Source organism: Symphodus melops, assembly GCF_947650265.1.
Source record: "Symphodus melops genome assembly, chromosome: 15".
NCBI classification, from domain to species: Eukaryota; Metazoa; Chordata; class Actinopteri; order Labriformes; family Labridae; genus Symphodus; species Symphodus melops.
In genome coordinates this window covers 21,827,197-21,854,865 of record NC_136705.1, presented here as the reverse complement: position 1 = coordinate 21,854,865, position 27,669 = coordinate 21,827,197, and the positions used below count along the sequence as shown (strand labels likewise).

Sequence of the window (27,669 nt, the reverse complement as noted above, 5' to 3'; positions counted from 1 at the left end):
AATCTGAACAGGCTCTCAATGGAAACAACAAGGAAGAAACTTCCAGAGGAACCTTTGAGTCCTTTGAAAAAGACCGGTTAGGACTTAATTAGTTTTTGGTGAAAACAGCAAATTTTCTGATCAAACATTTTATTTTGGAGCCTGTTGTGTTGTTGTAAAGAAAGTTGAGTTAGAAAAAGTTAGGATGCGAGTCTGAGCCAAGATGCGCCACCTGTTCATGACATTCACAGACAGCATGCAACCAAAGCAAAGCAAGCAGCAGCGTGATTTTTATTTAAGGGATACATGTCATTTTTCTGCCTAGCAACTTTCAAATGGCTGACAGAAAACCAACCCAACAGGACGGCTATGAAGTAAGTTGTGATGACGAAGACACTGAGCAGGGAAGTGTAAGTGACACAGATCCAGAAAAGGAGGGAAAGTCCATGTGTGCGACAAAAGGGAAGATCCCGTCTCTGCAGGAGCTAGAAGAGGTTTTACATTCAGCTCCACGCTCCTGCCGACACGGAGACGAGGTGTGGCCGAACCTGTACCTGGGAGACATGTGAGTACCCGATGCCTTGCTCATGCGTGTGTCTAAAACTCACGAATGATGTATGTTATTTGTGTCAGGTTCATGTCTCACGACAAACTGGGGCTCTGGCAGCTGGGTATCACTCACGTGCTGAATGCAGCACACGGAAAACTGTGCTGTAAAGGCAGCGACGATTTTTATGGAACCACAGTGAAATACTACGGAGTCCCCGCCAACGACCTGCCGACATTCGATATTTCACCCTTTTTCTATCCTGCTGCTGAGTTCATTCAACAGGCTTTGACATCAGGAGGTAAAACCAACTACCACACACATAAAAAAAACACACTGACTGTATATAAAGATGAACAGTGCATCACCATAATGTATTTAAAATACAACTCAGTTTCATAGTTGACCCGTTTTCATGAACTTTACTGCAGCCAGTCAGCAGGGGGAGCTCAAAATTATTTTGGCTTCACTGGGCTGAAATGTTGTCCATCTTTCTATACAGTCAACCCACTTTATGTTTATACTCTGTGTTGTGATTTCCAGGAAAGGTGTTTGTGCATTGTGCTGTAGGTGTGAGTCGCTCGGCTGCGTTGGTCCTTGCGTATCTGATGATTCATCACAACCTCAGTCTTCTGTCATCTGCACGCTGTGTGCTACAAAAACGCTGGATTTTCCCAAACCGAGGCTTCCTGCGACAACTTATAGCTCTGGACCGAGAACTGCAGGATGAAAGAGCTGAAGTAAAAGAACCTGAACAATGATTCTTGTTAATACGTTTCCACCAAAACTATTTACTTGTGTTTTCTAGAAAAGTATTTAAATGCTAGGCTTTTTTTGTTGTTGAACACAGAAGTAGAAGAAGTCTTACATCCTGTCCTGCATCCTGCTGAAAAATTAAACATTCATATTAACAAGATATTGTGTTAAGTTCTGCAAAAGCTGCTTCTTCAAACATCTTTTGTTCGCATTTATTCGTCAGTCAAAATATTCAGTGTTAGGCCCAAACTCAATGTCCCTGTTCTTTTATAAAGCATAATCCCAAGAGTAGGGACCTTTTGGGGCATCCTAAAAAGTTCTTAAGTTCTTCTCTGTACTTAATTTAGATTTGTTCCCTGCGGAGGAACACACTGTGTACTTCCAAGGCTCCCTTGTTCCTGCTATAGAAACACATAACAGCTTTAGATTTGTCCTCATTTGGTATGCAGAAAGTCATTATCACCATTAACACCATGCAAGACTTTCTCTGTTTTTATACAGTTGAACAGTGTCCATCCCTGCCTTCCCCCCTCCTCGCCTATTGTGACCTCATTGGGAATAAACAGAGTCCATCTCTTTTACCCCTCAGGACCTTTGTCATCAGCAAACAGACCAATCAATGCCCAGCGACATTAAATAACTCCTCATGCAGTCACAGAGCACTCACTGAACACAGAGAGCTAATTTTGGAGCCGTGCAGCATTCAGACCACCAGCTGCCCCTGTCTCTCACTGCTGCAGACTGTGGTGAACACAAAACAGGCAGGAGCAGTGTGCTGGGGGTCTGTCGGAGGAGCACTGGGAGAATGTCAGGGAGCAAGCAGCTACCAAACCTGCCGCTCATTAAAGAACTAGAGCTCATCTTGGATTCCTGCACACTAGAGCTCTCACCAGTGGATGAAGTCTGGCCCAACCTGTACATAGGGAATGTGTAAGTTTTTTGTTGCCAGGAAAACTTTCAGTTAAATAAATTGAACACTAAGTTATTGTAAATAACAATGTGCATCACATTTTGTTCTTCTGCTGTGGTGTGTTTGTGTGTTTTAGGGCCGTTGCACAGAACAGAAAGACATTACAAAAGCTTGGCATAACTCATGTCCTGAACGCGGCACACGCCAAACAGGGCAGCATCGGAGAACAGAGTTTTTACGGCAACACCTGTATTTACCTTGGAATCCAAGCAGAGGATTCAGATCACTTTGACCTCAGTCAGTACTTCAAACTTGCAGCTGACTTTATACACAAAGCACTGAGGAGCAAAGACGGTACAGCATTTAAATATTTCGACACCAGTATTTTAAAGACACCCATTCACCATATTTACACAGAGGCCAATTTTCTATGATGCCAGACTTTGGGTGGGATGCTCAAATAATGTTGTACTGCTGTTTTTTTATATGTTTGCAAATTGGAGCAAATTTGACATTATAATTTACTTCCTTGTCGTTCGGGAAGTGAAAAGGTATTTAATAGTAAAAACAAGAGAGAGTTCATTTTCAGCCACCATTACAGTCAACAATTATTTGAGCTTTCCACCCTATGCATGATTTTAGAGGGGGAAAAAAACAAACATATTTTGTGTTTATATCTTTGGCCTCACATTTGCAATGCTTTCGTTCTCCATCTTCCTCTGCAGGTAAAGTGCTCGTGCATTGCATCATGGGTGTGAGTCGATCAGCGACTCTGGTCCTGGCATTCTTGATGCTTCGGCAGCGTCTCCCTCTAAGAGACGCTCTGAGGGAAGTTGTTCAAAAACGAGCCATTTACCCAAACCGGAACTTTCTGTCTCTCCTTCTCAAGCTGGATGAACAGCTCACTTTCAAACGGAGGTTGTGTCCTCTTCTGTGACATCTGACTTTAACCTCCTCCAAGCCCCATCATTATTCACCTCATGAGCTCTTTCTAATGAGTCACACTCCTCTTATTTAGCATACACAATATATTTTATGTTCATATATACTGTAATATATTTGAATATACTTGGTATCTTTTGATTGGTGTTCAATTGAACTTAAAATGTAAATACGGTGTACAGTGTCAATAGTTATGTCAATTATTGTAAATAACTGTATCAAATTTCTCTGATGTTGTTTTTCATTCTCAAGCTGTATTAAAATGCTAACTTGTTGTAATAAGGCCTGTGCAAAACCTTTGTTTCATTAAATCATGTCTATAAACTCTACTCTATTTCAGCCCTGCTCAGAACAGGCTGTTTCTGTGTCTGTAGCTTTAAATATGTAAATGAGCTGTGTCTGACCACGCCCCCTCTCTGAAAGGGGCTCGGGGGTCTCGGGCTTTCTCGCTCCATGTCCTGTTGTTTACAGTGAGAAGGCAGAACAAAACCATGTGGGTGAGGGGTTACTGCCCTTTGTGAGGTCATAAAGGGAAAATGTCTGAGCACACATTTTTTGAAAAGTGGAGCAGACAGGAGAGGATGGACTTCTCATCATGGGGGGGTTTTAAACAGATTAAGGACATATATTAGTATTACAGAAACATAGTAAAGTGCACATTTTACGTAATGTGTGACTTTTAATCTATTTTCTACAATTTTCTTATACAATTAAAGATGGTTATTTTGTGTTTACTAAACTAAACTATTACTTGACCTAGTCCAACACAAAATGATTGATTAAGAGCACTTAAGACAAAAAGTTATTTGGAGAACAGTTAACTATTACAGTGTCACAGTTTGGATCCTCTGCCTTTACTCAGTACTTTTACGCTCACCCTGCCTTTTCTCCACTCTGCCTGCCACTCATCACCCAACTCAACTGCAATCAAGCCAGTTTAAAAGCCTCCCCCGTTCACTCAGACACCGCCAGATTGTTCTTTCGCTTTCATGCAATACTTTCAAGCCTTCACTCTTAGATTGATTACTTTTCACGGCTCTGCCAGCCGTCGACCACCTAACCTCGCTGCTCTCCTGGTAAATGCTTCAGTCTTTTGTCTCTGACCTCGAGTTCTGCTCTTTGTGTCTTTAAATCCTGTCTGCTCCTCTCCTTAGCAGCTTGATGTTTTCCACTTATCTAACAGTGTGAGTTTTAAAGTGTGCTCTCCTGTGGCTCTCTGTTGTTCAGTGGCTCCTTCTGTAGTTACGTACCTGCTGGCTTTTTGACTCTTTGCATGGTTCTGACCTGTCTTCCACCTGTCCCCTGCTGGATTGATTATTACTGCACTGCTGTCCTGCTGTCTCCTTGACCATGTCGTCATGTCTGCTGCCCCACGGTACAGTTGAACTTTTGTTTGAGAGTTTGTCTGTTTGCCTGACTCATCTGGAACAGACCACAGCAGCCAGAACTCCTGGACAATTACAAAGACTATAACAGCTTTGTGCCTGAAGATTGGACTGTACTGATATTTACCTGTGTGACTCTGCAGCAGCCGTAGACACAGACCATGAAAGGCACAGTGATGAGCTGAAATGAAACAAAGCAGTACCCAGACTGATGGCTGACCAAGCTTTTTTTAAAGGATTATTCTGGCAGATGATTTCCTCTGATTGGATAATTGGTTAACAGGCTGTTTTACTGCTACTGTGCACCAATCAAGTTTCACCTGCATCAGCAGCACAGATGAACAGAATCCAGCCTGGAGGATTTACTCACTTCACATATGAGGTCTGTCACATACACATAGAGAGGGTGTGGCTGGGGCTGATACGAATATAGAAAATGTAAAAAATAAAATAAAAAAAAGGTTGAAAATACAAATCAGATTTTATAACTTTAACACAGCATAAAATACATTGAAATGTATTAGATGCATTTAAATATCATTCTGTATAAGATTTATTTCCACTTGTTGTCTTCCGTCATATTAAGGATAATATTTTTTTGTACTGTATCTTGGACATATTGCATATTATGTGTTGCTTCCTGTCCCAAAATGAAATGAAAAATAATGGGAGTTTTTTAAGGAAAAAAAAAACACAAGTCACAAAAGCAGTTAAAGTTCAGAAGTAGCTGTTAGTCGTTTCTTATGGGTCATATTTCTTAAAGCAGCAGCACTTATTCAGCTCCTGTAAAGCAACACAAAGACACACACAGTCCAGTGTTGTGTTTCATTACAGTGTGGTGAGCTTGTGTTATAGTTCACAAGACGATGCTTTCTGTCTATCCTAATAAAACCTCATGTAAATCAGGTGCATGTGTTTTGAAAAGTCGTGTGTGCTGATAAATGCTGCACTATGTTTGGGTGTCATGAGTGTATGATTACAGGGTTATAAAAGGAAACCGTGTGTGTTCACAGGGAAATAAGTGTAAGCACTGTAGGAGAGGAGTTTGCTCAACCTTGAAGTGAGGTAAGTTTATATTATTCAGAGTTTGAACAGCTTAGTTTAGGGATATTTCAGGGATTAGTTTGTGTCTTGTTGTAATGCTGAAGAGGATTGGATGCAGTAGGTCATTTTGAGAAGTGTGTTTGTAAAGAAAAGCAGCAGTCTGATAACAATTTCACATAAAGAATATAAGTTGGACAAAGTGAAAGTTTGTGGTGTGTTTTCTGTGTGTGTGTCAGCATGTCTCTTCGGGATCCACCATACGAGCTTCCGTCTGTGTCAGAGCTGCAGGACTTCCTGCTGTCAGACAGACGACCCACAGGACACGTCAATCAAGTCTGGCCAAATGTTTACATCGGCAATGAGTGGGTTTACCACGGTGGCCAAGAGAGTCAAATCGCAACAACACTTTAAAAGAAAAAAAAATCCTTTAACATGTCTCATCAAACATAAGAAGTTTTGTTTAGAAAGTTTTTTTTTTGTTTTGATTTTGCAGCACTTGTTTCTATGAGTTGTGATTTAGTCGAATGTGATTCGAGAATGTCCTGCTTTCTGAAATTTTGGATTTGAGAACTGTTGCTGTCTTTTGTTAATTTTTTTGTTTCTCTAAAAATGTCTGTCTTTACTGTGAAATGTTGAAGTTATTAGTTGAAATAATAGTTTTTTTTATGTTTTCTGATTGGGTTTTTATATTTCAGAGTGACAGCTCGTGACAATGGCACACTCCACAGCCTGGGCATAACTCACATTGTAAACGCTGCTCATAGACCCTCTAATCACGGCCCTGGCCCCTGTTTCTATGTCAACACTGGCCCACGTTTCTACAGAGACATGAAGGTGGATTATTATGGGATAAAGGCAGATGATGCAATAGGGTTCAGCCTTAGTCCTTACTTCTACCCAACAGCACGGTACATCAGAGCTGCACTGGCCATGGGAGGCAAGTTAGTGAAATCTAAAGCTATCTTTGTATGTGTGACTAAATTTAGGACTTATTCTGCTGCACATATAACTGTTGAGGTGCTGTTGACCATGTTCACACATTTTTTAAAATCCCTGTCGCAGGACGGGTGTTTGTCCACTGTCTGATGGGTGTTAGCCGCTCTTCCACGTTGGTCCTGGCCTTCCTGATGATAGTTGAGGGCCTGAGGCTGCAGGAGGCGGTGGCTGCTGTCAGGCCGCACAGAGACATCTGCCCCAACCCCGGGTTTTTGCAGCAGCTCCGCAGCCTCGACATGAGCCTGGAGAGGGAGAGGAGGAGGAAACAACGGGTGGAAAAACTGTAAAAACACACACACAGATACACAGCCATAAACATTAACATACAAAACACACACATAGGCACATTTTTATTACTACAGAGGTCAATCAACCCTGAAGGAGGAATCACCACCTCTGATAGAGCTGAGGCAAATGCTCTGGACGAACAGAAAGCCAGCGTCACATGTTGATCAAGTCTGGCCAAACTTGTACATTGGAGATGAGTGAGTAGAGAAATCTGCACCAGCAGTTTGAAACATTGTCACAACATTTTAAAAATAGCGTTTGATATATGTGTCGTGTCTCTGCAGGTCTGTGGCGAGAGATAAAACCTTTCTGTCATCTCTGGGTGTGACTCATATAATTAACGCTGCAGCGGGACGACACCGGATCAATACAGGTCTGCAGTTCTACGATGACCTTGTAGTCGAATACCTCGGTGTTGAAGCTGCAGATCATCCAGAGTTCAACCTGCAACCTTTCTTCAACTCAACCGCACAATTCATAGACAGAGCTTTGAAGGAAAAGGGTCAGTGGGCAAATAAAACAGCAGACGATTCAAGATATACAACTACACAAGCACATTCAAACTATATATTAGAGTTAAAGGAAAGAAGGCCAATGTTAACAGCAAAATAAAAAGCTTGGTTTGGCTTCATTTTGGTGTAAGCTTACTTATTTAAATGTGTTAGGGGATTACAGAGAAGCTCCTTCATGATTAATCTTGAAAAAAACTTGAGATTTTCTTTATTTTTTTAATCACTTAAGCTCCCTCATGTGTTTTTAGTTTATCGTATTTTCATGTCAGGTTCGTAAAGCTGTCACTTCTCTTGTCAACAAAAACAATAAAAAACAAGTATATAAATTGACATTAAAACAAGGAATACAAAAATATGAAATATGAATATTTTACAGTACATTAGCCTCCAGATTACAGCGCACATTAGATGTAAAAAAAACTTAAATTTAACACAACAAAGCCGTTACACTCCCTTAATTGAGATAACAGTATGCTGACTCAATCAGGGGGTCGAACATGTCACTGTGTGTTTCAGGGAAGGTGTTTGTGCACTGTGCGATGGGTGTGAGTCGCTCTGGAGCGCTGGTTCTTGCGTATCTGATGATCTGCCACGGCCTGACCTTAGTGGACGCCATCATCGCTGTGCGTCTGAACCGAGACATTGGACCCAACTCTGGGTTTCTGGAGCAGCTGAGGCAGCTGGAGAAGAGCCTTAACCCTCAGAGCAGACCCGTCACAGAGGAGGAGCCCAACGACACACCATGACCTATAGTGCACGCCTCCCTGTCAGTCGCCCAGCACAGGTGTTCACGTGGTTGTTTGGTTTTTAAAGCACATTTTCTGTCATTCAAACTCAATCTGACATCAAGAATAAATCTGAAAAAGCACTAAAAGTTTTATTTGATTATCTCAGCGATTTGTTGAAAGATGAACTGAATACTTTGAGTTTTATGTCTCTAGAAATAACCCAGGACTGACAAATGTGAGCTGATCCTCACACCTGTCCACACGAGGGACTTTCTTACAACGGCAACAACGCAGCGTGACTCCTTTACTGTTTCTTTGTCTGAGTTGTTTCTTATGACTCAGTGTGTTTTTTTTACAGGATACTCTGACAGACAGTGTAACAGTGACACAGGGCCGGCTATCTTATGAAGAAGGACAGAAAGAACAGGGAAGTGTGTGTGTGTGTGTGTGTGTGTGTGTGTGTGTGTCTGTCGTGTGTGTGTCGTGTGTGTGTGTGACGTTGTTGAGGCCAGGTGTTGTAGCTCGGCTGCCTAAAAATATCATCTTAAACACAGCCTGAGAGAGCAGTTACCATTCCAGATCTGTATTTCCGTCTTCACGCTTACTGCTGACACACACACACACACAGTTCACACACACACACACACACACACACACACACACACACACACACAGTTCCCACATGTCCTCTGTGGAAAAGTTCAGATGCTGGTCTGCTCTTCTGCTCAGTAACGGATCTAAAGCTTTAAACAGTTACGAGAAAGAGGTAGGTGATCTTCAATCTGTGGAAGAGAGAAATGTTGATGAAGCTTTAATGTGACTTAAATGAGTAGATCAGAATACAGAAGAGACAAATGTCTGCTTAACATCATCCAGGGACAAGTTAACAAGATACTTTGTCCTTTAAAATGACAGAAAAATAGTCTAAATTTGGCTTTGGTTATAAATAAGACATAAAGTAAGACAAAAGTAAAAAGTCAGTTTTGCACCAAAAATTACCAAAGAGTGGCAAAACCTTAGTGTTTTTTTCTTCTATTTGTAATCTTGATCTTTTGACTTTATTTGGATAGGACAGATAGTAAAGGAAACTCAGAGAGAGAGAGAGAGAGAGAGAGAGAGAGAGAGAGAGAGAGAGAGAGAGAGAGAGAGAGAGAGAGAGAGAGAGAGAGAGAGAGAGTGTGCAGGGACTGACATGCAGGAAAGGAGCTGCAGAACCCGGTCTGCTTCAGGACCACCAGGCGGGCAGCAACCCACCAGCGACCTCGCCACTAGACCATCCTGTGAAACACAACTTCAGGACAGTGATTTCAAACAATGACATTTAGTTTGAATATTGATCTTTTTTTTTTACTGCACATCAGTCTTTCACTTTTCATGCTTCACCCTTTAACTTCTGTTCACCCCAGTCCGACATTATCCCGCTGTCTTCTTCTCCTTTTTTTTTTAATCTCAGTATCAGCTTGTCATAAAGTAATTTCACAGTGAGTTGAGGTTGTTTTTCTATTTTTTTTGTTTTACTTACAATATCAATATTTGGAGCTGGCGATTCAATAATGGGATCACAGCCAGGAGGATGATCAATAAGAGAGCGCCTTGGAGTTTTTCTTGTTTGACTGCTTACATCCTTATCCAAAGAGCACCACAAACCTACACCTGTTTTTGGTCCAGGTAGCACTCCTTTCTAAACATCTTTTAGATATATTGGTGTATTGACATTTTATCCAATCCCTAATTGAATGACAGGAGTAGGACTCACAGTACTCCTAAACATGTTTAATGTCATAGATGTAGGAAGAAACCCAGATCTGACACATCAGTTTAGTGATGATGCGTTTACTTTACAGCAGAGGTGAGCTATGTCATCATCCGCTGTGAAGTCCAGAAGCAAGAACCCATACGCCGCCGTGCAGGTAGACCCAGACAGTGATTACATCACACCAGGAACATTAGACCTGGAACAGATGTTCTGGTCTGGCACCGGGGCTCAGTACGCACATGTTGATCAGGTCTGGCCCAGAATCTACATCGGCGATGAGTGAGTCACTTTACACAAAGCGAGGTCTACAGTGTTGGGCATGATTCATGAATGCAGCTTCATTTTTATGTCTTTGTGTTAATAATTCAACAGGAAAACAGCTCTGGAGATTTCTGGCCTGAGGGAGCTGGGTATCACTCATGTCGTTAACGCAGCGGAGGGAAAGTTTAATAACGTGCTCACTGGTGCTGAATACTACAGTGACATGGACATTCAGTACTATGGTGTGGAGGCTGATGACAAACCCACCTTCAACATCTCCCAGTTCTTCCGCCCTGCAGCTCAGTTCATCCACGAGGCCCTCAGTCATCCAGAGAGTAAGTCGAGCAAATCGAAACCTTAAATTAAGACGCTTATCTGAAAATGTGGCCTGACTGATAATTCAATGTGCACTTCATTCTGTTAAAGATAAAGTGCTGGTGCATTGTGTGATGGGTCGGAGCAGGTCAGCGTCTCTGGTCTTGGCGTACCTGATGATGAAACAAAGTTTAACAGTGGTGGATGCTATTGAGCATGTGCGACAGCGACGCTGCATCTTGCCCAATCACGGCTTCCTGAAACAGCTGAGAGCCCTGGACATCACGTTACAAGAGGAGAGGCTGAGAGAAAAGAGAGAGGCCAATGGTACACTATAGACAGCCTACTTCACATTATTGTATATAATACTTTACAGTTTCTTTTGAAATCTCAGGAAAGATGGAATTGTTAATTGCATCTCTATAAATGTTGGAAAATTAAATTGTTTTTCACAAGTGTTTAATGTCTAAGTGAAAATGTAAAATGTGGTATCCTAAAAGATTAGTTTAGTTCTTATATTGAAGCAACAATTGTGTATTTTTTCCTCCTTAAAACATAATAATGTTGTAATAATGTGAAAGTCGATCTAGTTGTACAGTATCTTTCATCAGAGGAAACTGCTTCCATCCCATGTCCACAGATCGCCCGCCTCGAGCACTTTGTAACTTCAGCAGGGGGCCACGTTTCTTTTAGTGCAGTTAGCTTGTCTTAATGCTGTTTGATACAAAGGCTGAGGCGAAGAGACGCAAGAGGACATGATGAAGCAAAGAGGAGAAACAGGGAAAGTGGCAGAGCAAAAAGCAGAGTGCACATCCCTGCTACAGTTACTCATCATCAGTTTCTGCCAACATCGCCCTCGACTTGTCATCAAATGCAGTCTGTGTTCAGGAGTTATAACAAGACTTCGTTTTACGACGGTGTTGTTGCACTCAGAAACCTTCGATTGACACTAAAGTGCACCGAAAGAATTCCTACATAATGTTGCTTTAAGCCAGTAAACATCTTTGACCTGAGGTACACCCCCCCCCCCCCCCCATCTAAAAAGTTTCATTCATTATTTGAATGAAATACTGATAGAAAAACAAAAGAAAGATGAGAATGAACAAAGGAGTAACCTGGTAAGTTTTATTTCTGAGTGCACAATGCAGTCTGGCACAGAAACGTCCCATTCAGACGTCAGATAAACATAAGGCTTTTTGGTGTTAACACACACAGAACACAGGGACATGCATCATTTTTGTAATGACTGATAAACAGCTCTGCTAGTTTTCAAAGAAATGTAATAAAACATTTAGAGGTGTACATTTGAGCCTGTCTACAGACGGTAAGTCCTGATCACAGAATAACACTTTATCAAGTATACTTATGATTTCAAATGTAATTAAAGAGCGTCCTAAACCTAAATTCAGCTTATATTGTTATAAAATGCCACAGAAATTAGAGAAAAATGTATTTTTCAGTCTCAATTTATTTTGAAGGAAGGACGGTAGTCGAGTTTGGTTCAATAATCTGAGATATTGGAAAGATCAAAATCAACCAAATAAACAAAAAAGGTCAGTTTTCAAGCCCACAGTAGAACTCCACAAGCATTCAGAAATGCTATGCGTCTACTTTTCTCCACATGAACATCTACTTGCTCACTCTGGTCTAACGTGCAAGTTTCCCTGAATCATCAAAAGTGGGTTCAGAAGACACCTGTAGGCCCCTTTACAACACGGAGAACGACGAGGGAAAAGGCACTCGGTGCTAGAAGCCCCTTCCCAAAAAGCCGCATGAGGATAAAGCAAAGTATGGTGAGTTGGAAGGTGACTTCTGCATGTGATCGTAGAACATAGTGGGTGCATAAATGACAAACATTTGGTTTCATAACTGGCCTGTTAAAATCAAAACAGTCTAAAGTCATTAGGAATAATTAGTACAAAAACAAAAGGAAATCACAGCTGCACCTTCTAATGCAGCATCAAAGACATTCTTAGAGAGTGTTTTTGTCTTTTTTAAGTCCTTATATATCGAGTGAAGTGTTTAAGAAATGACTGTTAGGATGTCAACACGACTGTGTGACCATGTCATTGCACCGGGCTGGCAGTGTCGGAGCCTAAAATACTGTCAGAACAATTCCCCTCCCAAAAAAGTCCATAAAAAACAAAACGTCCCATTGAGATCCTTTATATTGAAGCTCTCATGATTCCTTCGTGGTTATTTAAAGCTCTGCCTGATCCTCTAGCGGCCCCTAGTGGAGATCCTACAGACATGCACACAAACCAGGAGGCAAACAAATTGTGTGCTCATGAATACAATAAAAAAATAATAACTAAAAACAGACAACAACTTGGACGGTTGGCTGACTGACTGAAAAAGCCTTCGACATAAAGGAGGTTTCAAGCCGAAGGTAAGTTTGTCCGGGGTTACTCATTTGAAGTCAGGTTTCTCTGGGAAGCTGCATCCAGCTCTTCTAATGATGACGTTAGCAGAGTAGTGCGCCGCCTTCACACACTGATCCAATGGTTTGTCCTGGACCAGTTCAGACAGGAAACCTGCATCACAAAGGAAAAATTTAGAACAGAAAAATCAACAAAGAAAAGAAACCTGTAAGTGCAGAGAATGAAAAGAGAAAAACCCTTACCGCCCACAAAGGCATCGCCTGCCCCGTTTGTGTCAACTATGTCTTTGGGGTCGACTATCACTACGGGGAATGTGTCCACCTTGTCACCTAAAACACGTGAAGGAAACAGAGTTTTAAAAGACATTTTGACAAAAGGAAAGAAGACAACAGATACATAAGGACATAAACTCACTTTTGGCCATGATGGTTTCATCCTTCCCCTGGGTCAACACCACAATCCTCTTTCTCTTTGTGTTGACTTTGGGCAAAGCCTGAGCTTTCTTGGCAATTTCCTTAATGTCCTCAGTCTACAGATGAAATACACATAAAAACTGTTACTAATGCACTGATGATATATTACACTTATGATCAAATACTAAAACGAGTCCGTCGGTGCATTTACCTCGAAGTCTTGCTCTTTAGCAAACGTAGCTGCCTCCTGAGGAATGAAAATACAACGATACTGTCTTACTCACAAACACGAGATCAATTATCAACATCTGGCATCTGCAGAGTGTCTAGAGACCTGGTTCTCAACTGGTGGGTCAGGGCCCAAAGGGGGTCACGGACGTGTGCCGTGTATGCTGTGCTTATATTTTAAAGGATGTTTGTTCCAAAACTGTGTGTGCAGAGTGTGCACACACAGTGGTGTGTTATGGACTTATCACATCCATACACAGCAGATAAAGCAGCTGGAGCAACTCTGGGTTAAACGTCTTACCTCAAGGAGACATTAGACGTGTAGCTGAAGGTGCTGGGCATCGAACCCCCGACCTTCCATTTGATAGATGAAGGATTTTAGTCTATGCTAAGCTTTGATTTTAAAAGGTAGCGTTTCCTGTGAAACTGCATGTGCAGAGGGGACGTTTATTAACTCCAGCACAGTCAATGGTAGAAATGCACCTCAAGGCTGCTTGCTAAAAAAGACCCCAGTGCTGTGTGCAAAGTGCCGACTCATAAAAAAAACATCAAGCCGTCATAAATGCGCCGCCTTGCGCTGAAACAAGCCGAGTGTTTTTGGAGAGCTGTGCGTCACGAGTCGTCAATCAAAGGAGGGTGTCGAGGGTCCTGAAGCCAGACCAGTTGAGAACCACTGATCTGTGAAAGTCTGCCTTACCGTCTCGTTCCCGAAAAGCACGTCCACGTAGGGCATGACCTGCATGAGGTTGTCCTTGAAGAACTGGCTGATGAAGGGCGCCGACAGGTTCAGGCAAAACAGCTTGTTATTTTCAGACGCATGCTTCGCCACTTTCAGGATGGACTCCACGGAGACGGTCAAGAAGAAACCCTGGAAGCAAACAGTGACATTGGGTCAACATGGATCTGCTTTTTATATCTTGATGGGCTCTAATGACTCCCAGGCAGTAAGGTCTTTAACGGACGCAGAGAGCCGCGGGTACAATGGCGAGCGTGTGACAGTTCATGAGTTGACCTCACGATCAGAAGTGAATAGAAGAAGAAATCATTTAGTGACGTCTTAACTTCAACTTACAGCAATATAGTAGACTTTAGCTTTTTCCACCAGCTCCCAGTTTTCTTCCAGGTCTAGATGCTTATCCTTCTTATAACAGTTAGCGGCAGCGAGGTTTGCTACCAAAGACCTGAGAGGATAAGAAGAAGAAGAGTTTAAGGACTTCTCCATGGATAATGACGCTATTTCTTTAAACTGTTCTAACATGTAGGCACCTGTTATCTCCGGTGATGCACGCAGCACACGTCCCTGTGGGCTCTTCGTCCTGCTCGTAGTAGTGGGCGTCGATGTGGGCCTCCTCAGCCTTCTGCTTCAGGATCTCTCCAAACTTGTCTTTGCCAATGCAGCCAAAGAACGTGCCCACTTTATGGGGTTCTTGGATCATCCACTACAGGTGAGAACAGCTCCGGTGAGTCCATTTATATCAGTCAGAGTACAAAAGTGACCCGAAAAAAAATCTTTCCAGAACATTGAGGTGCGCGACAGAACAGGAAGTGTGAACGTCTGAGTGTCCATGACTGACCTGTGCAACCTTTATAGAGTTCTGTGTGGCGCCTCCTGCATGGTACTCGACTTTAAACTTCTTCACTATCTCCTCAAATCTAGAAAAGAGACAACATGAGTGAAGTCAGTATCATTTAAATGTTTGCTCACTTCTGCAAAATTGAGACAGACCAGATATTCTTTGGGGTGCGAACTTCAAATAAAAAAAATGCACCTGAGGTTTAGTTAACTTTTAATTGTGTCAATTATCATAGAGTACTGAACACAAAAAGGTTTTCACTGACCAAACGGTGGCTTTAGAAGAAGTATAGTTTTTTTGACAGATTATTGAATTATAACATTTTACGTATTCATTTTCTTGGTTAGATCAAATGAAAAGGAAAAAACAGATTTGAGCTTGTGAAGTTGTTTTCTGACGACTCAAAGCGCCTTCCTGCATTTTACAAATTTATCGTCGCTATGTGACGTGTCCATCAGTAAAAACTAATCACTTCAGTACGCAGCAGAGGGTGTGTTAGTGTCTTGCCCAAGGACACATTGGACATGTTGCTGCAGGAGCTGGGGATCACATACCCGACCCTCCCGCCCCATTAGTGCTGGTGGATGTTCTCAACATTTGGACTAAGTCAGATTAGCTAGTCCCCTGTTTATGTCTAAGTGGTGCATCTCCTCCCTGTAGCATTACATTAAAAAGAAAAGAACGAGAGTGGTGACCATCTCTCAGCTGAAAGAGTCTCTGCAGTCTTTTATACTTTGTCTCTGAAAGTGTCACATTTAATAAATGCATGTGTAAATAAAACACTACCAACTCGACAGAGGGAGTTCATTGGTTTGTATAATACTGCACTACGTTTCGCCCAAATGAAGGCAGGAAAAAGTCTCATAAGCCCATCCGGTCCTGCACTGTCCCGCCTGCAGGAGCCATATTTCTTCCATGTATAACAAACACTACATGCACACTCATGGCTGGTTATTCTATTCGAACCATTTACGCCTCTTACATAACACAAGCAGCGCTTTGATAGTCTGCCTCGGGCCCCAAGCATCTGTAATTCTCCATGTTGTGTAGTCTAAATATAGACGTATCTTCCTCCACTCAGACATGTGTTTGTGCGGTTTCATGCGAGTGTTAGAGACGCCATGTTCAAATATGTCCTTGGAAAGTGTGACAGGCTGACTGCTGCTAAAGGTCCTGAGACTGAGCCAGAGGTTGCAGAGCGGGAAGACATCTGGGAGATAAGAGGGGACAACTGAACAGAAGACTGTAGAAACTTAACTTTACTGTCTCTGATGTGTCTGTTAAGAGTTTGGATCAGGGGAAAACCAAAAAATGAATTTGTATTCAACAACAGAGCACTGAAACAAGAAAGACCAAAGTGGCTCCGGTACTGGAAGTGACAAAGTACAAAAAGTGAAACCTAAGTGGACTGTCAGACTCCTCTATAGTAGTTGATTGTTGAGTCAGTAGAGCTCTCTTTCTTTTACACACACACTTCTTATCGCCTGCTGTGAAATGTTTGCTTTCTGGCTCTCGTCTCACAGGGACTGGGGAGGTGAAGTGTCCTGGTTTTCTATTGGCCGAGACTGTCTATCTGAGCTGAACCTGCTGCACTGCCATTGGCCGTCTTTAAAGGACCGGAGGTCAATTGTTGCTGATTTCTGGAGTGCGCCTGTTTGGTCTGTCCCGCTCCGGAGCAGGGAGGATTTAACTTGCTGGGTATTGAGACAAAGTCACTTCTACAAACCCTGTTAGTGGTAGACGAGAGAGAGCTCAACCTCAGGCTTTATGCAAGAGAAGATGTTGCAATATAAGAGACACAGTACGTACAGTGCTTTGTGTTTGTCTTCTGCCAGGATCTGGTCGTTTGGTTTCAGAGTGTATCTGCAAAAAAAAAAAATCAAAGGAGAGGAAGCAGGGACTAATTAAAAATGCAGTTTTTAATTTAAGTAACTCCAGAATGAATGTTTTTTCTTGAATATTTTTTTAGGAATAGATGATACAATGTGTGTGCTTGTACCATCGATTCCTCCTAAATATGTCGCTAACTTGCATGAAAAATGTGATTTAAAAAAAAAAAAAAAAAAAAAAAAAAAGACTCCAAATTAATCTGTCGGTCAGAAATGCAAATCTTACATTACAGTCTATATCCTTGAAAGACAATGACAGACTGTGGATAACGATGCCGTTTTAGTCCCGCTTCAGTCAGTGACAAAACTCAGGTCATCTGGTTTTGCTCTAATCCACAAGTTTACACAAGGGGTCAGAGGATGGACTCTGAGCTGGATCCCTTTACCCTGGTCACTCAGTGTGACGGAGCATGGACACGAGCAGCCAGCAGGTTTCCACTGATGGCTCGCAATATTTCAATACATTTGAAACATTTTTATTACTTCTTTATCACAATACAGCTGTAATAAAGAAAAGATAAAGATCTTTTGTGCTCAGCTGACGACCTGATTTATCGTTGTGATTAATGTGAACAGTAGAGACAAAGAGAAGAGCTTCTTGTTGTTTCTCATTGTAAAGACCTACTGTCCCCTGGGCTGTGCTGCTCTCTTATCATCACTGTCTTGTATCTGCATTGACCAATGACATGGCAGAATCTCTCTCTTTATGGTCAGCCCACCACTCGCATGACCCCATAAAATAATCACATTTTTATTTAAACTGATTTTCACACTGATTTTAAAGATTCAGCAAACAGATCGAGTTAGGCTCCACAGCCCGACACTTAATAGAGTTTATTTGGGTTGGAGTTACATTTTCAGGGCACAGATGGCCTAGGGGTGAGATCGAGCCCCACGTACTGAGGCTAAAGACACCGACACTCACGCTATCCACTCTCCCTCCAAACAAAGACAAAACGCTCCCTAAAAAGTCCTCATTTTGATTGTGCAACGACAACAACACGTACAAAAACATCTGGAGCAGTGAGGACTACAGCCGCCGACAGGATCAACAGAAATAATACCATGCTGAAGTCCTCTATCTTACTTGTCCAAGAAGTCTTTGTCCACGACAGCAGAAATGTCCAGTAAGGGGTTTCCCATCCCAAAGAGTGAATTAGGGCTGAAACAGAAACATTCAGGTGTTAAACATACACAAAAACTCAACAGCAATGACAGAAAATAATGAAACGACTTTGGAGAATCTATTCAGGTGTGTTTGTGTGTCTTTGTTTATGACCAAGTTAGCTTCAGATAATACTAATATTTATAGTCTGCTTAAGACTGTCTGGTTGTTTAAACGGACTCATGGACTTCATGTGTGCTCATTCGACTCAGTGAGTTTACCGCTCGTTTGAAATAACCCACAGTTCTGTTTCCATGTGACTTCAATCACATGATCTCATAGCTCAAATTCTCTCAGACAAAAAAAAGCAGAAGGAAGTGAAGCCTAAAAGAAATGACCAAACATGACTCATCAAATCAATAGAACGAGAACATGAACATGCTCCGTCTGTGGACAGTCAGCCAGTGCCTGTAATCATGTTTTCACATCAACAGCGAGACAACATCAGGGCGGCTGCACGCTGTATGTGAGCCTCTTTGTGTGCAGTCTGTTGACTCCTGAGGCAAAAATAAAACCAGAGGACTTGAATAAATCATAACTTGAATAAATCATAAGTCTTGTGATTTTAAAGCAGCAACAAAAAGACGCCTCTGAGCTTTCCATCAATGAAAAACATCCCCAGTGGAAATTTTTGTTATAAAACACATGAGTAATCCATTATCTTTAGTGACTTAATCTGCAATGTTTGCCTTAGTATATGAAAATACTGAAGAAAATCACCAAAGATTGAGCCAGCATGCAAACACCACGTGTCCTAGGATGTGTTTTTACGTGTCATCTTCCTGCCTTCATGCTGCTCTTTCGTGTCGTGGCATGAGAAAACCCCAGATGGAGCGAGGCTCCCTTCATGGTCTCCCTGACAGATGCCCCCACTCAACATGAACACACAAACACATGTTTTCAGATTCCTCCTTTCTATTCTACCCTCATCCAAAGACTTCATGTAACAAGAAGCAGAAAGACAGAATTATTTCTTAGAAGAAAAAAAAACAAACCAAGATGATAAACTGTCTTATGCTACTCAGATGGGTTTTTGTCATTAAAGAAGCAAGCAGATGCCCCACCCTCACTATCATTCCCTACACTGCATACATCTGCCAATATGCAGTCAGAAGATTACTGAGCTTGTGCAGCCAATTACACTCCACCAGAGCCCATGCCTGCCTTTCTCTTCATGTCTATACAGGGTCTTACCTTGCAGAAGACATGGTGTCCCTCGCTCTGTGTGCACCAGATAGATAGTGACAGACCTGTTGAGCAACCTAAAACCGGCTCCGTCGCTCAGAAAGAGCAAGCATTCAAAAAACTTCCCATTTCAGCTCAGTGTGGGGAGTAGATCGATGCTCCCCCTAAAGCCCACCTACTCGGGACTGATTGGAGGAAACTGAAGGAGGAAGAGCCGCGGTGGACCTGTTTCTGTCTGTTGATTGGCTCGTTTTGCAGACTCCAGCTCACTCTTCTAGCAGCTTAATTACATCGTGAGAGGCGTGCTGATGATAGTGGCAGCAGCACTAGAGATGCCCCATTATGAATGATGCGCCTCACCAAGGATGCAATTTATGCAGCAGGAGAAACGCATGCAAATAGTACATTTATAAGACAATGTTTTTTTTGTTGTTGTTGTTGTTTTTAAACAGTTCTCTTCAGGAGATGCTGCAGGAAGGACCAAGAGAGCTTTCTCCGAAGTTGGCTGCTGAATGAACACAGTGTCCAGATCAGCAGGTGGTGGGTCATGCTTAAACTCTGCATTCACCTTGTGTCGGGAAAAAGTGGTTTCTCGAGCCTACTATGAAAAGAAACTCACGTAAAGGGCTACTGCAGCTTAATGTGTTGATCTTTTGATTGCCTTATTGTGTAATAAAGTTGTAAAATGGCTTTTTTAAATTGTAATTACGACGACATTAAGCTCTTAACCATCCCGACTTCGGAAGAAAAAAAAATGTTTATCTTGGAAACTTTGAGTTTCCGAGGAGCACGTGAACGCAGCTTGGCATAAAACGGCTTGCAGATTTTCTGCACTAAATTTGACAGATATAAAAGGAGAGCTTTAACACCTCTGACATCGCCTGCACTATCACAAGCTGACCTGTAACATGATGCAGCTGCAAGTTAAAGTGTAACCATATCAAAGGACTTTACACCAGCCCTTATATACAGCTATGGTTGCTTTCTGCACACACGCGGCCAAACTTTAACATTTCTTCAACTATGCATCCTTTTGGCAAATTTGTAAATCATTATCGTACTGATTTATATGCAAATATGGCATGCATTAACATTCAAACAAACCCAGAGGAGGGTCGTGTGTCTCCTTGCCCTCTAGAAACGTGTTTTTTGGTCACCTCAGTTCGGCGGGAGTCTTCTTGGTTGGAGACTCATCTTTCTTCTCCTTCTCGGAAAGTTTCTGTTTCTTTGCTTTGGGTTCTTCAGAAGCCATTGTTGACCAGGCACGTTGCTTTAACACCTTACAGCCGGTGTGAAGAAAAAACGCGGTCGTGTTGTCCTCCGTTAACAGGACGCAGGAAGAGAGATCCCTGAGTTTTGCCTCGCAGGCATATGATGTCTCCCCCTGGCGGCGAAACCGTGAACTGTTTAGATTTAGACTGAGGTGAAACTTGTCAACAGGCAAGGCAGGCAATTTTTTGGGGCCTCAGACCAGTAGGAGGCCCCTGAGGGCTCTTAAACTTAAACCAAAATGTGAACATTAAGTTTGTCAATGAAAAATGAAGAGGAATTATCCTTCTATACGGGACATGATGGTGATAAACGCTGCCCCCTCCTCCCACTTTACTGCAAAGTAAGATGCATTAAAAGGACATGGATTTTGATATATCAGAATAATGGCTAATCTATTTCACAGCTGTCGATATTTAAAACATTTAACAAAAGATGGATTGATGCTTTTTCCATTTACAAGATGATATGTTCCTAAAAGAACACCATGGTTGCGATGCTTCCATTCAATGCATGCATAACATAATAGATTATATTGTTCTATAAAAATGGAGGTATGATATTAAGACAACCAGCTGTGGATATCTGAACAAAAACATTTTACCATAAAAAAAGAATACATGATCCAAAATCCCAAATCAGGTACCGTGTCAGTTATAGGCTTACACGCCTTCCTTGACTTTGAGAAGGGGACATAACATGCGAGACAAAAATAAAAAAACTTTCCTTAAGCTGATCATTCTCTGTTTAAAAGCAAGACTGATGGATAAAAGCTGCAGAAACAAACAAAAAAGAAAAAAACTACCAAATTAACTTCAACATCTTAGGCCAAAAATGTCACAAAGTGTGTGTTGATTGAATTATTTGATTTAAATAAAAAAAAACAATTAGTAGGCAAGGTTAGTTTATTTATATTGCACATATCAACAACAAGGTAGTTCAAAGTGCTTCACACAAGACATCAAAAGTACTTTTTTAGAAGTACAATTCTTATAAATAATACCTGGATAAATGTGTGATAGTCTCAGGGTGATCTTTACAGAAAGTTCAGTCAGGGTTTCTTGGACTTACAGATTTCACCATCTACTTATCTGAGGGAAAATATAACAATTCAAAGGAAACTTCTCTAATTTTGTTGGTGAAAAAAATGTTTGAGGTAACATCCATTTCCATTTTTTTTTTAAATTAAGAACACCTGAAAGTTGTTACCCAGGGTAAAAAAAGCCCACGTAAGCCACATTCAGGCTGCGTCTTAGCTGCCTGCAGATGCTGCCTGATTGAAAAGTCTGAAAGTTTGCCCAGAAATTATCCACCAGGTGAAGACTTCGCTGCAAGTTTTGATCATTCAGCATATAAAACAGTTCTCTTGTGATAGTATTCATGCTTTGTTTGTGTATTTTCCTTCATGTTCTTGTGATTTCGTGGTGTTTACGTGTCCATAGATCTGCAGGCGTCTCCTCCTCAGCACACCACACTGCCATATTGACACCGAGTCATATTGTTGGAACAGTCGACTGGACTAAGCAGGTAAAACTCTGAAACATTTGCCAAACTTTTACTCCTCGGTTTTGCTATTGTTTTGCCTCTCACACTGAAGCTAATTTAGATTTTTTGCACACAGATGTAGAGAGTTTAAATCTTACTTAGACAGTGAATTTACCTGCGGAGTTTGAAGTTAATTGAACAGATTGGATTATTGTTGGCAAAAAGGGGAACACTGCCAGACATCCACATTATTTTGTTTTATTTTTGAGTAATATACTTAATCTGTGCTTGACTTTTAAAACTTTTGATTTTAATCTCCCAATCAGTTTCAGAAACAGACTGACAACAACAACAACAACAACAACAACAACAAGCATCTGATTGTTGCAGCTGAGATGATCCACAGTCTGTTCCTCATTAATAACACGGGAGACATCTTCCTGGAGAAACACTGGAAGAGTGTCATCGGCCGCAGTGTTTGTGATTACTTTTTTGAGGCCAAGGAGAAGGCAGTGGACCCTGAGGATGTGGCCCCTGTCCTGCAGACCCCGCACCACTATCTCATATCTATATACAGGGGCAAACTCTTCTTCCTGTCTGTCATCCAGACTGAAGTCCCTCCACTGTTTGTCATTGAGTTCCTGCACAGAGTGGCGGACACAATCCAGGTGGGATTACAGTCAGTGTGCACATTTCTAGATAGAAGACAGAACACACAAAACAGACATTTGTGGCCGTTTGCAACCTTGAAAGATCTTTTTCAGCTCCATGTGTTTACAGAGTAGTTGGAAAAAGAGGAACAGATCCTGGTGTGTCCTCAACAATCCTCGTTTTTATAGTGTCGTGTGCTGTTTATTACCCAGGATGCATTTTAGTGCTGAGGGTAAACAGTAGTGCAGCCTTAAAGTTTTACTACATCTTATGGTTGGGCGATGTGATCTCAAAATCATATCTCAATATTTATTACGTTATGTGGGAGGTTTGTGAGTTTTGCTCAGAGAGAGATAGATGTTATGAATAGAAATAGGTGAACTGGCGGCTCTACAGAAGAAGTGTGTAACATTATTTGAATACAATATAAACTATGTATATATATATATATATATATATATATATATATATATGTATGGAACTGTCTAACCCTATATCTTGTTTTAAGAATATTTTGATATATCTTAAAATCTATTTTCCACCAGCCTTGCTCCACAGCAGCACTGTTCTGTTTTTACACTGAAAAAAAAAGCAAAAATAAGAAGCTTAAAAAGCATTTAAAAACTCTTGACTGTTGACGAGGCTGTCATTGCACAGTATTCACACATAATGCATTTCACAGAGGAAACGTAGGCGCTACTTACAACCACAACATGTTGACGCAGAGAGCCGAGGGTGTCACTGTGTGAAGTTAAGTTTCGGCCCAAAGTTACAGTTTCATAGACGACTTGTAATAATCTATTATATGGATTTGGAACGTCACTGCTGAAACAAAGCGTTGTTTTCAATTAGTGTGCAGCATTAAGACGAATTACAGATCGACTCCACATTTCTGCACCAAGCTTTTTTTCTAGTCAGTTTAGTGTTTGCTCGACTTTAGTTTGGTAGTGAATCAGGATGTTGTTTTTTTCCCGACAGGACTACTTTGGAGAGTGCTCAGAAAATATCATCAAGGACAACGTGGTGACTGTGTACGAGCTCCTGGAGGAGATGCTGGACAACGGCTTCCCGTTAGCAACAGAGTCTAACATCCTGAAAGAGATGATCAGGCCTCCCACCATCCTGCGATCGGTCGTCAACACTCTCACAGGTAAACTGAGCTTTACCACTCTCTGTCTACTCTTCCCTTGTCTGCAGTGCTGATGTGTACTTTTATGTTTTCTTCTGTTTTCCAGGTGGTAGTAACGTTGGAGACACGCTGCCAACAGGTCAATTGTCCAATGTACCGTGGAGGCGGGCTGGTGTGAAATACACCAATAACGAGGCGTATTTTGATGTGATAGAGGAAATAGATGCCATTCTGGACAAATCAGGTACAAACAATGACTTGTTTGATCACTGCTGAGGCAGATTTGTTTACCTAGAGGAGTTTAAAGTTGTTTTTCTGAGGTTATATTTTTACTCTTTTAGTAAGCTCCTCGCCTCAATCTTTCTTATTTAGGTACGCCGGTGTTCGCAGAGATCCAGGGTGTGATTGAAGCTTGTGTGAGGCTCACTGGGATGCCCGACCTCACTCTGTCCTTCATGGTGAGTTATTTTCCTCCAGGTGCATGTTTTTTTTTTCTTTATGTGCTTTTGGCATTTGATTTTGTGTGTCTATCTAAACTAAACTCTAAACTAAAGTTGCTGCGTGTTGTTTTGTTTGTGCATTTCTTTTGACGACAGAATCCTCGTCTACTCGACGACGTGAGTTTCCACCCTTGTGTTCGGTTTAAGCGCTGGGAGTCTGAGCACGTCCTCTCCTTCATCCCGCCGGACGGAAACTTCACACTCATGAACTATCATGTCAGCTCTCAAAAGTAAGCACAGCTCTTGTCTTTATTTTATAATTGTTTGAAAAAAAAAAACCCTTGGCTGCAGCTAATCTGCCTTTTATGTGATGCTGTGCTTTGTAAAATGTTTATGGAATAGATTGGCTATATAAGACATGTCAGAGCTTTCAGCAGGAATGACCCGTGGATGATTTGATGACAGGCAAAAATGTCATTCTGAAATCGACATTCTCTGGCAACAATGAAATCTCTGTCCTGCTGTTCTCTCCTCTGTGGGTTTTAGTGTGGATAAGGGAATTCTGCAATTAGGATTCACAATCCACACTTGTCACATTGGTAACTTGTTTCTGTCTGTTTGCTGTATCGCACTTTTTTTATTGTGTTTCCACGCTCAGTCTCGTGGCCATCCCAGTGTACGTGAAGCAGAACATCAGCTTCTTTGAGACTGGACCTTCTGGTCGCCTGGACATCACCATTGGACCGAAGCAGACGATGGGGAAGACGGTGGAGAGCCTGAAGGTCTCTATCCACATGCCTAAAACCGTGCTCAGTGCCAACCTCACAGCCTCACAGGGAAACTACACCTACGACCTCACTACCAAGGTAACCATCTGTTTGTATGGTAGCAGCTCAAACTGGACCCTCTCCACTCCCAACCCCTTAGCTATATTTAGAGTTACACACACAGAAGAGGTGGTTTGAAAGAAGTCCTGGAGATTTGTAAACAATGATTTAATGTTATTGTACTTACTTGGAGCATATGTCTGTTTTGGAAGGTTTTGGTTTGGGACATTGGGAAACTGAACCCTCAGAAGCTTCCTAATCTGCGAGGCAGTCTGAGTACACAGGCCGGAGCCCCGAAACCTGAAGATAACCCAGCACTCAACATTGACCTGAAGATACAACAGATGGCCATATCAGGTAATTCTCCTCACGTGACCTCTCACCGGCATCACTCAGACATAATAAAGTGTAACAGGTCAGTTTAGCCATATTCCTACTCTCCACCTTTGTTTATGAGGATGTGTTTGCGTACTAACAGTGTTTGTGGTCACTGTTCTCATCTTTACCCTCTGCACAGGTCTTAAGGTGAGTCGTCTTGACATGTACGGAGAGAAGTACAAGCCATTTAAAGGGGTCAAATATTTGACTAAAGCTGGCAAATTCCAAGTGCGGACCTGAGTGTCGACTATCAACCTCCAAAGTTCAACAATCCAACGTGCCAAATAGCGGGAAAGGTTTTTACCTCAAGGAGTCAGCCCTCCAAAAAGTCTTACGCCTCATTCACACATACTCTGTGCGCGCGGTCCGTCTGCACCACGGCTTTGTTCCGTCAGATGGCGAGCGCCCATCCACACTGGATCCGTTTCTGGAACGTCAGCACAGCGAAGCACACCCATTATCAGCTGATCACGCAGGAATAAAGATAAAAACGTGTCTTTCTGAGGATGATTTGTTGTTCGTTGGTTAAACAAGGGAAGGAAATACGATCACAAGTCTGTATTTTGTGTTTTTATTTTGAAATTGACTGTCCGGGTTGTGATATTCTGTCTAGCTTGACACATCTCCAGCGTACTACGTTGTTGCCGGTGGCACGCTCTGGAGACGGACCGCCGAGCCTGCTGTGTGAACACACTGATTACATAGGGTGGCAGCTAACTACGGCGTAGTGCGTGGTGCTGACGGGCTGCGGCGTGAAGAATGAGTATGTGTGAATCTCTTTGTAATTAAAGGTCACATATTATATTCTTTTTTAATTGTTTGAATAAGTCAAAGAGATCTGTGAAAATTTCTTGCCATAAATCCAATTCGTTCCATTTAATCATCCCTATAAACCCCTCTTTTTCAGCCTGCTCAGAACAGGCTGTTTCTGTGCCTGTAGCTTTAAATGTAAATGAGCTGTCTGACCACGCCCCCTTTTGAAGGGCTCGGGCTTTCTTGAACCATGCTGAACTGTTTACAGGGAGCAGGTAGAATCAGAGGGAAGAACAGACACCTAGCTGTGGGAGTGTCACCCACCTGGGGGAAGGATTACTCCCCTTTGTGATGTCACAAAAGGAACACCTCCAATCGGCCTATTTGAGCAAACATTTTCTGAAAAGTGAAGCAAGCAAAAGTAGGAGAAGGTGGACTTTTTTTTTTCTTACAATTGGGTGGTTTGTAGACAGACTCGAGACGCATTTTAGTGTTGGAAAAACAAAGCATATTTTGCATAATATGTGACCTTTAATGAAATATGTTGCATTCTAACAGTTATTTATTTTGTGTTTGGCATTACGTTTCTACGCCTGAGTGGTGTCTGTGGCCTGTAAAGGGAAGCCTTAATAACCTATGTGACCATGTTGAAGTGCTACTAGTTTAAACGTGTTGCATTGTATGGATCATTCCTCTTTTCTTTTTTCTTTGACTAACACTTTGTGAGAGTTGCCTGAGGGGAATATTTTGGTTTGAAAAGGGACGCTCACAGCTCGCTGCCTTGCTCCTCACTACTTCAGCTCACCTGTACAATCATATTTGCATGTAGCCTAAGAACAAGCAGCCTTGCCTTCTCAAAGCCTTTTTAAATAATATAAGGTAGCAACTTTTATACGTACATTTATTTTTGTGAAGATTCTTGTCCTATCTACTTTCTTAGTAGCTGCAGTGTGTCTTGAAGCATCTGCATTCACTTGTTTATGTGGCCTTCTAAGGTGCTTTGTGTAGCACACTACAGCACAAGCTGCATGCTTTGGAGCCAGAGGGAAGATGTCTGATTACTATACGTTAAATCAGAGGTGCATATCTTGACTTACAGATGTTGTGCGACTCTCTCTCCACATGAACCCCAGGCTCACATGTTTCAGGAACAGCTGTGTAAAAACAGATACTCACACAATCCTGAATGCAACCTCTTCACTCAGCACAAGATTTGCACAAGCGGTTGTCCACGTGAAAAATACAACTCAAAGCACATGTATGTAGTTAAATATATATTTCAGTGTAAAAGATGTCTTATAAAAAGCTTTAAAACTGACATGGTCATGTGTGCTCATTTCTTTAGCCATGTTAGCAGGATGACACCAGGGATAGCCTGTTAATTGACAGGTTCAACCACTTTGGTCCAGACTGGATAATGTGGAAGAATTCACATTAATCTTCCTAATTTGAAGACATGATTCAGGTGCTAAAAACCAGAGCT

General features: G+C 41.8%; 6 protein-coding genes across 11 annotated transcripts; 5 read left to right on the top strand and 1 right to left on the bottom strand.

The window, feature by feature from the left end:
- Window positions 1–299: 299 nt before the first annotated feature.
- Window positions 300–2,002, top strand: LOC306836168 (dual specificity protein phosphatase 13A-like). 3 transcript variants are annotated; one of them, XM_079363126.1, is made up of 4 exons: window positions 300–544; window positions 613–827; window positions 1,070–1,266; window positions 1,872–2,002. In XM_079363126.1, the coding sequence occupies exons 1-4, from the start codon at window positions 315–317 to the stop codon at window positions 1,920–1,922; spliced, it is 693 nt and encodes a 230-aa protein (XP_079219252.1). In that variant the 5' UTR covers window positions 300–314; the 3' UTR covers window positions 1,923–2,002. The 3 variants fall into 3 exon arrangements, with proteins under 3 accessions (XP_079219252.1, XP_079219251.1, XP_079219250.1); XM_079363125.1 differs by having other exon boundaries at window positions 1,097–1,266; window positions 1,784–1,923; XM_079363124.1 differs by having other exon boundaries at window positions 1,784–1,923.
- On the top strand, window positions 1,945–3,453 carry LOC306836170 (dual specificity protein phosphatase 13A-like). Its single transcript, XM_079363130.1, has 3 exons — window positions 1,945–2,212; window positions 2,329–2,546; window positions 2,918–3,453. Exons 1-3 carry the CDS (start codon window positions 2,088–2,090, stop codon window positions 3,127–3,129), a joined length of 555 nt encoding a protein of 184 aa, XP_079219256.1. The 5' UTR covers window positions 1,945–2,087; the 3' UTR covers window positions 3,130–3,453.
- Window positions 3,454–4,871: 1,418 nt separating this feature from the next.
- Window positions 4,872–8,405, top strand: dusp13a (dual specificity phosphatase 13a). Of its 2 annotated transcripts, XM_079363122.1 has the most exons (8): window positions 4,872–4,901; window positions 5,533–5,584; window positions 5,800–5,925; window positions 6,259–6,500; window positions 6,626–6,842; window positions 6,922–7,044; window positions 7,132–7,349; window positions 7,876–8,405. In XM_079363122.1, exons 3-8 carry the CDS (start codon window positions 5,801–5,803, stop codon window positions 8,103–8,105), a joined length of 1,155 nt encoding a protein of 384 aa, XP_079219248.1. In that variant the 5' UTR covers window positions 4,872–4,901; window positions 5,533–5,584; window position 5,800; the 3' UTR covers window positions 8,106–8,405. The 2 variants fall into 2 exon arrangements, with proteins under 2 accessions (XP_079219248.1, XP_079219249.1); XM_079363123.1 differs by lacking the exon at window positions 4,872–4,901 and having other exon boundaries at window positions 5,508–5,584.
- A 330-nt stretch (window positions 8,406–8,735) lies between these two features.
- On the top strand, window positions 8,736–10,961 carry LOC306836169 (dual specificity phosphatase 29-like). 3 transcript variants are annotated; one of them, XM_079363128.1, is made up of 4 exons: window positions 8,736–8,853; window positions 9,932–10,122; window positions 10,216–10,439; window positions 10,531–10,961. In XM_079363128.1, the coding sequence occupies exons 2-4, from the start codon at window positions 9,944–9,946 to the stop codon at window positions 10,755–10,757; spliced, it is 630 nt and encodes a 209-aa protein (XP_079219254.1). In that variant the 5' UTR covers window positions 8,736–8,853; window positions 9,932–9,943; the 3' UTR covers window positions 10,758–10,961. The 3 variants fall into 3 exon arrangements, with proteins under 3 accessions (XP_079219254.1, XP_079219255.1, XP_079219253.1); XM_079363129.1 differs by having other exon boundaries at window positions 8,787–8,853; window positions 9,935–10,122; XM_079363127.1 differs by lacking the exon at window positions 8,736–8,853 and having other exon boundaries at window positions 9,219–10,122.
- Window positions 10,962–11,530: 569 nt separating this feature from the next.
- adka (adenosine kinase a) lies at window positions 11,531–20,600 on the bottom strand. The gene is made up of 11 exons (XM_079362763.1): window positions 20,412–20,600; window positions 17,992–18,066; window positions 16,825–16,878; window positions 15,016–15,094; window positions 14,708–14,880; window positions 14,514–14,622; window positions 14,139–14,309; window positions 13,425–13,460; window positions 13,215–13,329; window positions 13,043–13,129; window positions 11,531–12,953 (listed from the first exon to the last, which is right to left on the bottom strand). The coding sequence occupies exons 1-11, from the start codon at window positions 20,504–20,506 to the stop codon at window positions 12,829–12,831; spliced, it is 1,119 nt and encodes a 372-aa protein (XP_079218889.1). The 5' UTR covers window positions 20,507–20,600; the 3' UTR covers window positions 11,531–12,828.
- Window positions 20,601–21,738: 1,138 nt separating this feature from the next.
- Window positions 21,739–27,504, top strand: ap3m1 (adaptor related protein complex 3 subunit mu 1). Its single transcript, XM_079362762.1, has 10 exons — window positions 21,739–21,839; window positions 21,966–22,050; window positions 22,335–22,676; window positions 23,638–23,809; window positions 23,895–24,032; window positions 24,161–24,246; window positions 24,385–24,518; window positions 24,887–25,094; window positions 25,268–25,412; window positions 25,573–27,504. Exons 3-10 carry the CDS (start codon window positions 22,404–22,406, stop codon window positions 25,671–25,673), a joined length of 1,257 nt encoding a protein of 418 aa, XP_079218888.1. The 5' UTR covers window positions 21,739–21,839; window positions 21,966–22,050; window positions 22,335–22,403; the 3' UTR covers window positions 25,674–27,504.
- The last annotated feature ends 165 nt before the right edge of the window (window positions 27,505–27,669 follow it).